The sequence below is a fragment of the Branchiostoma lanceolatum genome, chromosome 4 (assembly GCF_035083965.1).
Source record: "Branchiostoma lanceolatum isolate klBraLanc5 chromosome 4, klBraLanc5.hap2, whole genome shotgun sequence".
Lineage (NCBI taxonomy): Eukaryota > Metazoa > Chordata > Leptocardii > Amphioxiformes > Branchiostomatidae > Branchiostoma > Branchiostoma lanceolatum.
The window spans coordinates 8260736-8272835 of NC_089725.1; the positions used below are offsets into that span (position 1 = coordinate 8260736).

General features: G+C 42.5%; 1 protein-coding gene across 15 annotated transcripts in view; it reads right to left on the bottom strand.

Moving 5' to 3' along the window:
* LOC136432412 (serine/threonine-protein kinase MRCK alpha-like) overlaps positions 1-12100 on the bottom strand; it is a 61187-nt gene that overhangs the window by 2010 nt on the left and 47077 nt on the right. For 7 of the 15 annotated variants that reach the window (XM_066423666.1, XM_066423672.1, XM_066423671.1 and 4 more), the window contains 12 exons: positions 11597-11669; positions 11247-11309; positions 10722-11126; positions 9420-9527; positions 8833-8913; positions 8322-8419; positions 8090-8177; positions 7692-7821; positions 6592-6795; positions 4678-4792; positions 2302-2400; positions 792-1146 (listed from right to left, as the gene is read on the bottom strand). In XM_066423666.1, the coding sequence (XP_066279763.1) occupies positions 792-1146; positions 2302-2400; positions 4678-4792; positions 6592-6795; positions 7692-7821; positions 8090-8177; positions 8322-8419; positions 8833-8913; positions 9420-9527; positions 10722-11126; positions 11247-11309; positions 11597-11669 (1819 nt within the window). Of the gene's footprint in view, positions 1-791; positions 1147-1904; positions 1971-2301; positions 2401-4677; positions 4817-6591; positions 6796-7691; positions 7822-8089; positions 8178-8321; positions 8420-8832; positions 8914-9419; positions 9528-10721; positions 11127-11246; positions 11310-11596; positions 11670-12100 lie in introns of all 15 variants that reach the window. The other 8 variants (XM_066423679.1, XM_066423675.1, XM_066423674.1 and 5 more) reach the window with 6 other exon arrangements.

Sequence of the window (12100 nt, forward strand, 5' to 3'; positions counted from 1 at the left end):
TGTGTACCTTATGCACTAGGACATGGGATGTTGGAACAAGAGGAATGCAGGCTCCTACAGTATACAGCTCAGGGCTTTCTCCAGGACCTGTCCTTCCGTCCCAGGATGCAAATCTGCTTGTTGGGCCGGGACAGACAAAAATTTCACCCTGTCTGTCCAAAAAATCTGAACTTCATGATAAGAATGTATTTTTGTAAGCTTAAAATGACACATTCAAATAAAGCAACAGCATGGGATCCCAAACAATGAATGAGTGGGACAGAAAAACATTCAATGCTAGAGACAGCCCTGAGACAGCTATTAACAAGAGTTCCGCGACCTCATATCTCCATGAACTATTCTGTTTATGCAAATGACTTACACATTTGCATAATATATGCTTGGTCATAAACACCTTTATCTAACTTAGACATGTTGCAATATTGTCAGTCCTATCATTTTCCACTTGGATGAATTCTGGCACTTTTGCCACCAAACCTACACCACTTCTTTATTACATCACAAGCTATATATCTGCCACCTACAAATCAAGACCACAGCACATCCAGGTCAAAAGATACAAAAATCGAAGCTGTGCTGCAGTACCAAGGTCATATACCAGGGGGCCCAAAATCGACCTTGAATTTCGGCTTCACAACTCCCGTCCACATACCAAATATCATTGTAATCCATCATGAGGTTCTTGAGTTATGCTGACTACAGAAGTGCGGAAACACAAACAGACAGACAGACAGACACACCCAAAACTATATCTCCATTTTTCATGGAGATTATGACTGCTGGACACCCACCTGTGCCTATGGAGTGTCTGGGTGAGTCTGAGTCCTCCCGCTCGTACTCCTGTAGATACTGTATGCTGGTCCTCTGTCTCTCTGACTCCATGGAAGACACGGACCCGTCGGGAGACTGCATGGCACGCTGACTGTGGCCGCTGTAGCCGCCCGGAGAGTCCTTCCTACTCAGGACGTTCCCGTTGTGTTCGTGCGTGAAGCCACTTGCCGAGCCGGCGCGGTACGGCATGGTGTGGGAGCGCTGCGGCACGGTTGGGGCAGGCGGCGGAGGCACGGCCGGAGCGGGGTGGAACAGACTCTTCACGCGGTCCATCCCAGACCGACTCTCGCTCTCCGGTAGACGTGGCTGTACAGTCTGGAGAAAAGGAAGGATCATCACAGATGGGCAGGTACAGGTATGGATGGTGTTTTACTTTAAGGAACCAGAAGGATACGTGATGGCTTGAATCTGGCTGGCTGGCTATTTTCTTAAGAATTTGCATTCTTGAAACTTCAGAATTAACAAGATCTTGCAGTCTCGATTTTCTCTCATTTGATGTGTCTATGGCTTTGACTCATTCCTGCTAAACATGTCTCTGAAACGATTTATATTTCACACTATTTGATGACAAGGAAAGTTCTAAAAATTTCGCAATGAAACAGATGGTTACTTTTCTCTTCAAAAAAGTTTATGCACGAAAAAATCCAAAGTAAAACAATTGAATAGTATGTTTTGCCAAAAGGTGTTGATATCTAGTCATTCAGTATGAAAATGCAATACGTGCACTGAGGGTGATTAAGGGGAATTGATTTATAATTTATTATTTTTTTTAATTCATTGTACCATCTGTGTTCTGGTAATCACAATTCATGACATTTTAAAGAAATTAGACTAGAAAAAGCCATCCAGGAAACTGATAAAGGAGTACAACAAAGTTTAGTGTTTGAAAAGTTATCATATCAATTTTGTTAGCGCAACTTTTCACAACATGTAAAAGAAGGATTAGGAAATGAAAGCTTAGCAATTATGCAAAGCCTTATAGAGCCTTTTGTGCTTGATCTACAAAACAGAAGAATCCATGCTACAAGCGTAGCTTCACCAGAACCAGCCAGCAAAATGTAGAGAAGTCTCACGTGATGGGACAGTAGCGGGGAGCCCTTGCCTGGACCAGTAGACTTTTTAAAGCTTCGCTTCCCTCTCTAGGCAAGAAGAATGGACATGTCACAACTAACTCTAGCATAGACAACATTTCCCACAGGATGTGAATCATGTGCTAGCTGGGTTCTGTACAAACACAAACACACTCTAGAACCTGGGATTGAGACAATAAACAGAACCCATAACAGTAGACTAGAAGTAACCAGCTCAATCCACAAGGTATCACTTTGGAACACATAGAATTCTTTTGCTCCGAAATGGCAGCTTAACCCAGCAGAGACAGTGCACAAGTCAGTACAAACTGTGGGAAACATTGGCACTACGAGGGGGAAACGGGTTGTGGGAGGGTGCGAGTGCGTGGCGTTGCCCTACCACTGGGAAATCGGTCAGGTCGTCCAGGCCTTCCCCCGGCCCCACGTGGAAGACGTGGTTGAAGTTGGTGGGGGCGGAGATGAGCTCGTGTTTGGAGGACTTGGATAGGACACAGAGCAGCGGGAGTAGAGAGAGAGATACAACACACCAGGGTTAGATGGACGTGCAGCATCATGGCAGTGCTGTTAGCAGTGCTGCAAACAAACTACAGCTGGGGTTTAAGCCCCTGTCACACTCGGCCAACCATGGCCTCTAGACCAAGGTTGGGAGTTACTGTAATTATGTTAACCTTCACAGAAGGTAAACATATTGTTTTTGCTATGTTTCCTCTTCCTCTTCTTCTCCGCACAAATAGGGTCAACGACCTGAACCAGACGGCTGTCACCATGGTTACTGGTAAACATCGTGGTGTTCGATTACATATTGTAGCAACAAGCTTGAGAGAGGGGCTGCTCACCATATATCCAATGTGTTTTAGTTAAAGAATGAACAGAACAGTAGTTTGTAAGGCTAGAACATGTGAAGGTAAACATAATGTATTTGCTGGCAAATGTTACCTCTCTAGTTCGCTTTATCTTCACGGTAACAAATTTTCACAGAGTAAGGAAAATTTTCACTGAACTTTAACTTCACAGTGGCGCCAAGTGATTTACAGAACAGACGTGTGAAGGAATCATAGATAATTTCAACAGGTTTTTCAAAGTGATGATAAGTTCACGGTACAGAGATGACCGTGAGATGAAAACGGTGAACATAAAGTTACAGTGAAAGAAACAAGAATTACAGTAGTTATCTATGGTCAGGAGTTGGTCAGCAAGGTTGCCTACTAAAACATCTTTAAAAGTCATCTGTGTCAGCCAACTGACTAGTATAAATTTGTAATATCAAAGTTTGGAAAGTCATATTCTGCTTGAGTGCAATCAGAGGAGCAAACTGGAGCTAGAATAGCATGGATTCCAGGCTACTCCCAACCCAGCGATGAACTTGGTTGGGGAGTGGTCAGGAGCAATGTCGTGGGATGGTCCTGTATGTGTGACAGGGGCTTTACTCAGTCCATACCAGCAAATAGCCAAGCATTTTGCCATTGTTACGTTTTACCGAATGACAGTCACACATTATTAAGAACCAGTAACATGAACACGTTCAGATATGAACTACAAGTTGAACTGTTCTTCATATCTTTGAACTGGACCCCACCCCTTGATTAAGGTAACATTTACATTCAGATTTAATTAGAATGAATACTGTCCATTGCCACTAAATCACTGCAGACTTATTCATATGAAATACGTAAAACTGTTCTTCATCATATTTTACTTCAATGTGAGAAAAGACAACAACTTTTCAACTATCAGATCCTCAACTATGCTCTAGTTCTGAAAAATGAAAGACACAAGGGGAGGTGACACAACGACAGGAAGTACCGACAATGTCCCACAAATACAAAAACAGAATGGCTTAAGTCAGGTAAAGATAGAAATCGCCAGTCTGACGGATAATCAATCACAGAACAGAAGTGGAAATTAATGGTAGAAGCAACAAAAACTCTAAACTTAAGTATCCAAAGCGAACATAAACCATGAAAGGGCAGAGGAGGTATATGATTATGTGAACAAGCTTTATCTACAATATATCTACCTGCAAGTGAAGCCAGGTATATATGATACGCGACCCAGCATGGTGTAGCTTTTATCACATACTCTTAATGTAATTACAGACTGAATACATATTTCACTCACTCACTGTTAAAGTAAAAAACATAAATGGATCAGTTTGCAAGAATTTGCACAATTTCATCAAGCAGCGCCGTAACCAACAGGTACATTGCTGAAAGCACAATTTGATACTATTTCAGTATGTATATTCTAACATACTAGTGCAGATTTGTGACAGAAGAGATCAACATAATCAATTTATAAATAAAGATCGTGTGCACATGCAGATTAGGTAATGCTACTAAAGGCTATGATAAGAACTCTAGTCTTAACTACTGACACTAGGTTCTAACTTACTGGGTTAGGCAATCTTTTTCCGAGACAGTGGAAGACGAATGATCCCACTTTTTCTGTTATATGTGGGTTTTATGATGTTAAGAGGAGAGTAGTTTTCTTTTCGTCTGAAAACGTGGAGAAATTAGGATGGAAAATGGTGGCCTCCTTAAACAGCTCATTTCTTTCGTGGTCGTAGAATGGGCAACTTGACATAAAATGTGTTTCGTCTTCCGCCCTGTTTGACATGCAGTATTTACAAGTATAACGGCAAGGTATAACCATCTCCTGGCTACCTTAACTTCATAACCAATACAGATTGGGTAGCCAAACAGCTGCCTCAGAGTGCTGAAGGTTAATCTGCTTGTAAAGTTGCGCCAGTACTCACCACAGGCAGGTCCCTGAGGATCTGTATGCCGTCACCGGGCCCCATGTGAGACACGTGGTTGAAGTTCATGGGCGCGGAGATCAGCTTGGAGCGTCGCTCGGGGTCGGAGGGAATCCTGGAGGCAAACAGGGAAGAAGGTCTACAAGATTGAGTCAGATCTGCGGACTGGTGGGTTGGGCCATGATAATTTGATTATGTGGATGACATCCTCTGGGCACCACAAAACTGATGTAAGTGTGCAAAAAAAAGTTGGGGGAAAAAAGGTTGCTGCTAGGCCACACCAATTTAATTTTTTGGTTAACGGAATATAAAAAAAAAAGCTAGATTGGAAAATCAACTTGATAACAGAATCTCAGAAGAAAGTTTGTACTTTGGTGCAAACAGTTTCGGGGTCAGTGAACAGGGTCAGGTGCAAGTTTTCACCCCAGCCTTCTGTTTTGATGATGTCCTCATGCTAAAATTAAAAAAAAAATCTGTTAACCAAGAAATTAAATCGGGGTAGCCTCATGATGAAATTTAAGTGGTCAAGAGGTTTAAGAAGTGACTTGACACACAGTATGTGGTATTACTAAGCAATAGTCTTTAAGACTTCATTTTCTTCTTCCACGTCTTCTTTGATTTTAGAAGACTCCACTCATTAGCATCTATTTTCTTTTTTTCCTTCAATTTACGGCGTATATTTGCAGCTTTTTAAATGATCAACAGTACGGTAGTAAACAGTTTTTTCTTTATTTTGTGGAAACAGACCAAAATTGATGCATGCGCAGCTGTCATCCATATAATCAATTCAGTGTGACCTTATGTGGTGAACATGCCTACAATAGAAAAAAAAAACAGTCCAAACAGGATTAATTGAACATCACTTAAGGTAAAACAGAGAAGCAAAAGAACTAAAATCATGCTGAAAAACATGCTGAAAACTTAAAGGGAAGGGAAAGATAATACAGTAAGTAAGGTGCACCTAAACCATCAGAAAAAGTGACCAGAACATTCTTGCATTTGTAACCTGTTACTTTAAATGCGTATTTTCGACCTGACCGAAAGTGCAGACACAGGTCTTTCCCTTTGTTCCAGTAAACATCCTTCAAGTCTTTTCATGAAACAAGACCATACATGCCACAAAATACCATACAGCACCTCTATAGTCTCTGACGAATGGGTGAAAGCAGTACAGTTTATAGACAGGACTTAGAAGTTAGAGTCGAAATAGACAGACTAACAGAAGAGCTCCATACATGCAGGTGCAAAAATTCAATACAAAGGTGCCATGTGCCAAGTTTTGGCAAAAGGTTAAGACAGTAGGCAGAGAGAGAGGTAAGTATGCAAAAGTGTGTGTGTAAGAAGTGCATAAGGTGCTTCCCAATACAAAACATGTTATGACAGTTCAGGGCAGCGGAGAAAAACAACATGTGCATGTCTCTCAACCGCAGGCAGGATCTTTTTCTCCCAGTTAACCATATGGACAGTTTCCAGCAGTCGGGGTCATACATGTATGAGAAAAGGTGCTCCCCATTCACAGTCACCGTCACCTAATGTGTGGCAGACAGGTGCAACACACACGACACCATCTGCACAGTTGTGACACCACACTGTGTACATTGTACATGCACTCCAGCGCAGACAGACACTCTACATGTACAGGGTACTGTGTACATGCCCCCGGTGCACACAAACACACCACATGTACAAGGTACCGTGTACATGCCCCCGGTGCACACAAACACACAGACTCTCTACATGTACAGGGTACTGTGTACATGTCCCCGGTGCACACAAACACACTACATGTACAAGGTACCCTGTACATGCCCCCGGTGCACACAAACACACTACATGGACACGTACACCCTGGTACTGTGTACATGCCCCCGGTGCACACAAACACACAGACTCTCTACATGTACATGTATGTACCCTTCTCCACCATCCAGGGACAGCGTGGACTCAGTGACGGAGGGTAGGATGCAGGGGGTCCACTGTCCCACCCTGATCCCCCCCTCATTGTCGTGTGCTAGCTCGCTCTGATCGGGCTCACTGAAATACGCTCGTTCGCTTTCGTCCGAACTCTGGGGGAGCTTCCACGTGCGGCGCCTGCGGCCGAGGCGCGGGAATCGGAAACTGTGTGCACGTGACGTGGGGAGAGTGAGAGGAGGAAATAGACCGGGAGGGGTACAGAAAATAACACAGAGGGTTAGACAGAGACATGTGGATGGGATGGAGAAAGAAAAGAAAGGCACAAATAGGTCGGATGCAACCTACAGAAAGGTGCTCTGCCTATATTCATGAATGGAACGTCATCGTGACACAAGCAAGAAAGCAACTTCTATCATGCTATTGAAGAAAAGTTTCTCACCTCAACTGAAATTCTAAAGTTTTCTATCTGACAATTTCTAACAAGACACTGTACATCTACAAAACACATCTACCTAAACACTTCTACTGGCAATTCTACAAAGTAGTTTAGCCTGTCTTATATTTTGCAAAACAAGTCTCATCTTTGCAGTTCATTTAACCATTTTGTGGGCACAAACATCAGCAAAATCACCGTTATGCCTACCCTCTAGTGGCATCTGTGTATGATGCAACATATCTCTATAGGTCACTGGCTTACTTTCTGAACATTTGTGTTGTCCAAATGGATCTAGGGAGCTACGCTCTCCATCTAGTAGTCCTTTTGTGCTATCCAAATGGATCTAGAGTTGTGCTATCCAGAGTTTTTTATGCTGTCCAGATGGATCTAGGCTTGTGCTGTCTCGAGTTGTGTTGTCATTTTTTTTTGGTCTAAAAGGGATTTAGAGTTTGTGCTATCCATCTAGTCTTTTTTGCAGTCCAAAGGGATCTAGAGTTGTGCTGTCTAGAGTCTTTCTGTGCTGTCCGAAGAGATTTAGAGTTGTGCAGTCCAGAGAAGGTACTGTCCGTAGTGTCACTAAGCAGATTTCTAAGGCCTGTCAGTATCTAGCAATGTTTCAGGTATGAATAGTATCACCAGAAGAAGACTCGGAGTTAAAACTCACTTGCTGCGTGCAGTGCTCCTGTCGTCTTCTTTGTTCCTGAAGGAGAACCGTCGGTTGGAGCGGCGAGAGCGGATCATCTGCTTGCCCTTCCCCTGCTCCGCTATGTCCTGGATCACTACAGCGTCACGCTCTGAGTGGGGAGGGGGGCAGCGCCAGTGTAAGACATGCAGAAAAATTCACTTGTGCTTTAAACACCTCCTTTCCACTGGACTGCCAAGCGACCAAAAAATTGACAGACTGCTCCACGAATTTCATAGACAAGGAACAAATCAAACTTGTTTTCTCGCATCATACTTAATCTTACAATCATAAAACTAAGGATCACACCAATCCAATTTGCTCAACGGTCGCTCAACCATCAAGCAACACAGGTGCCAAAGACATGGACTGTAACTGACCTTGTCTGCCGTCCCTGAGATAGATGAGCCGTGGGGGGTCTCCACCCAGGTACAGGGCCATGCTGCCATCCTGGTTCAGTGGTCGAGTCTGGAACAACACATCAGTAGTACATCAGTACAAGTAAAATAGGTCCTGAGATGTGTTGATCAAGCTTGCTTTGTGTCTGGACTTTTTACAAAATGTGCCATAGCTTGAAAGAAGCGTCATTATTATAGTAGAGAAATATTTTACCTTTTTGAGTGGCATAGTCTGTACCCACTCCACTTTGTTCACATCAAACACGTCCACCTGGTTCTCACTGTAGCTCAGTAGATATGGAGTATTGTAACCTGGGGAGGGAAGAACAACGTTCATATTTGAAAATATGATCTAGTATAGGGACATGATAAAAATGTCAAAACATTGCAAATCTGGTAGTGGCTTCTTTAATTTCCAAAGTTACCAAACACAAAAAGTCATTACAAACTGTTGTCGTGCATGGAATTTACACTCCTGTCCAATTGATGTAATTCTTGCAGTCTGAATACACTATAAATTGGCAGGCTCGCCCCAGAGTCCTCACCAAAAACATGCCAATGGACAATTATAGCCGTACCAATGTTGAAAGCTTCCTCAAAAATCTATTCGAAAATTAAGGACTATGCTCTCGTGCACAAAATCTCAACCAGTATTCAAAACGGGGATGGGTTACATCGGAACACACCATTCCAACTAGGGGGGTGTAAACTTGAGAGATACTTACAGATATGTACGGGTGGTGCAGGCCACATCAGTTCCTGTTGTCTGGATCTCCTGCCGCTAGCGTCCACATACACACCACAGGCTGTAAACAAAAACAACAACGTTACACACTGCATTCTGGGATCAACAAAAACAACAACATTAGCATCCACATATATACCACAGGCTGCCAGCCACAGAAACAAACCTGACATTAGCATTACAATCTTACACAGGATATATGAAAGAGTCTTATGTGAATATGAATTAATAATTTAATAGTTCCTTCCTGGATTGTTTTCTTCTATACAATAAAAATCATCACTCTGGACAACAACTTTAAAAGGCGTCAACCACCTGTTTTAAGGCCAACACACATAAATGAGGTGGATCATAATAACGTAGAATAAGCTGTAAATGTGCAGTCCATTATTTCAATATCTGTGAAAGTCAGTTGACTGAAAATTGCTTGCAATCCTTGTTCTACCAAGGAGTACATGTAATTGATAAGCTCCCTTCAATACCAATGCCCCGTTCATTTCCAGTTCCACAGATTTTACAGTCAAAGTGTTCCTATAAACATGAGTGACATAGAAGACTGGTACTGACTGTTGAAACAGAGCAGGTATTCCCTGGCGGTGATCTCGACCGCGTACATGGCATCCATGGGGTTATGGGTCAGGAACGACAGGGTGGTGTCCTCACCATTGATAAGCACTGGAACAAACATATAGAATACAACACTGTCAACTCTCAGATACAACAGTGTCAACCGTCATATTTCATGATGAAGAAGAAAGATTATTAGAACTACAACAGTGTCAAGTCTCATATTTCATAGTGAAGTAGAAGGACATGTTTTGAAAGGAAAGACTTTGGGCCGACATATTTAGCTAAACCTAAAACAGATTGTCAAATCGTTTCCCAGTGAACATCCGTTATCTCTTTGTGCCAAGTGGCTGACAATCAAAGCTGTAAACTCTTATATTCTATATTGAAGAAGCAAGATCTCAACCTGAGGGACTGGGAGATTCTGACAACAACTTATCTATAACTTCTTGCAAAAAGAGTTCCTCTGATTTAAAATTCATGGAAGAAGAGGACAATCATATTCATAACACACCAAACAGATTTTAATAGTCAACCCTACCAAATATGCGTAAAATTTGGTATTTAATCGACTTGAGATTAAACAAAAACAGTACCCCTACAAGTAAACAGTTCATCTGACAATGTTCTGCTTTGTTGTTAGTAGAGGATTTGTCTATCTATTGTTTTGCCGTACTTGCATACATGTGTGTTGTGAAGGTTTGTTAAGGATTAAGACACAAAGATCAAGGTGGAAGAAGTTAGTTGAGAAGATGCACCGTCTTTACCTGTGCACACTGGGTGGGACAGGTGTGCAGACAGGAGCGGGCAGACAGGTGAGGCAAGAGACAAAGAGTGAAGGATGAGTGAAAATACTTCATTTATCTTTTTTTACACACACTTCATAGTGTCTCATACTCTCCTCCAAAGGACAGAGTACAGTCGAACATGGCCAGCAAACCACTTGAAACCCCAGTCATAAGCCACATTGAAACATACCCATCCAGTTTTACAGCTATTATACAAAATAAGAGCCCCTTGTCTAGAGCAACACCCCCCCCCCCCCAGTGACCAGCAAATTTTTCTCAGCCCCTTGAGTGGACGTCGAGACAAGGTTTGACAGTACTTGAAACTACCAAATTCTGAATCTGCAACGCAGTTGTTTTGTTTTCAACATAGAAAAAGGTTTCGTATCTTTCTTCACTAACTCTCTGATCGTCATGTACTATTCTGTGTGGAAAATACTTCAGATCAGACTCGACGTACTGTAGTAGACTGGTGAACACTTTTGAGCAAGACAGTTTGCGTCCAAAGTGTACTTACATTGTGGACTCCCTTCCCCTTGAATACTGTAGAGAGCGAATCCCGACTGCCACCCGGCGCACAGCCTGCCATTGGTCACGGCCATCCACTGCACATTGTTGGGCATGGTCAAGTCCTTGATCTTCTTGTGCCTGGTCTTAGTCCTGTTTAGTTCGTACACAAACACGTGGCGCTTGACTGCCGTGCACAGGCACGTGGTGGAGCCCTGGCGTATGGCACCCATTGCAAACATAGTACAGCCCTTGGTCTCGGGGATCTTGATGGACTCCACTTCGGAACCGTCCAGCGCGACCCAGGGGTGCAGGCGGACGTGGCGACCCTTTCCTGATATGACGACGACCACTTGTTCCCCCGCCACCGCCTCGATCTGGAATACTTTCTTTCCCTCCCCAACTTTCACAATACCTGAACGACAAGGGAACAGACATTCAAAACACGTATCAAACAAGACAAAATACTGTTATGAAATTTGTAAATCTCCATCAAAGGAAACACAATGCTATGTAGGAAAATGTGATGACTTACTATCTTTGGTCAGTTCAAGAACAAACAGTCCTTCCTCTGTTCCTAGTGCTAACCTCTCGGGATCTGTGGGGACGAGACAGATATGTGTAGAATTAAGAAACAGTGGACCAAAAAATACAAAAACAATGACATACCGATTCTATATACTGCTACTGTATTATTGTACACAACACACTAATTCTACGTACATACATACTGTCTCATGGAGATAACGAAATGTTACGTACTACTAGAAGTATAATTCATACGTAAGACTTAGTATGGTTGTGGCATTGTATACATGTACGTACACGAGAACAGTTAAACTGCACAAGCGGTACATGTACCATTTTTAAAGCAAGAGTTCCTACCTAAGATCTCTGCACTCATCGCGGTTCTTATGATGGGTAGGGTGCTGTCATACACTTCCTTGGCATGGTAGATCTGTAAAACAGAGCGCAATCCAAAACACACTTAACCAACATTCTGTACTGACTTTTCCCATCCCTACATGTACTACATTGTACATGTATATAATTGGATTGGAGGCTGTGATTTGTATCGGTAAAATGGACAGTATCAACTTAATTTCTGTACGAGCTGTAGTTGACCAAGGGTTTGTAAACATGCTAATGTTCTTTAATATGATTGCTGAGGATAGAATGATACCATGACATAAAAATGGGAGAATGTGGCTTCAAAACATTCTCAGTTACATTTGGACGATGATGTCATTTTGGAATGATGAGCAATTCTTCCGGTGACAGTTGTTACAGACAACACAGTTTAAAAAACAATCATCTCACAACAGGTACATGGACATTCTTATTAATAGATAGAAATATCACATCTACATTTCTATTTTCCTCTGATTT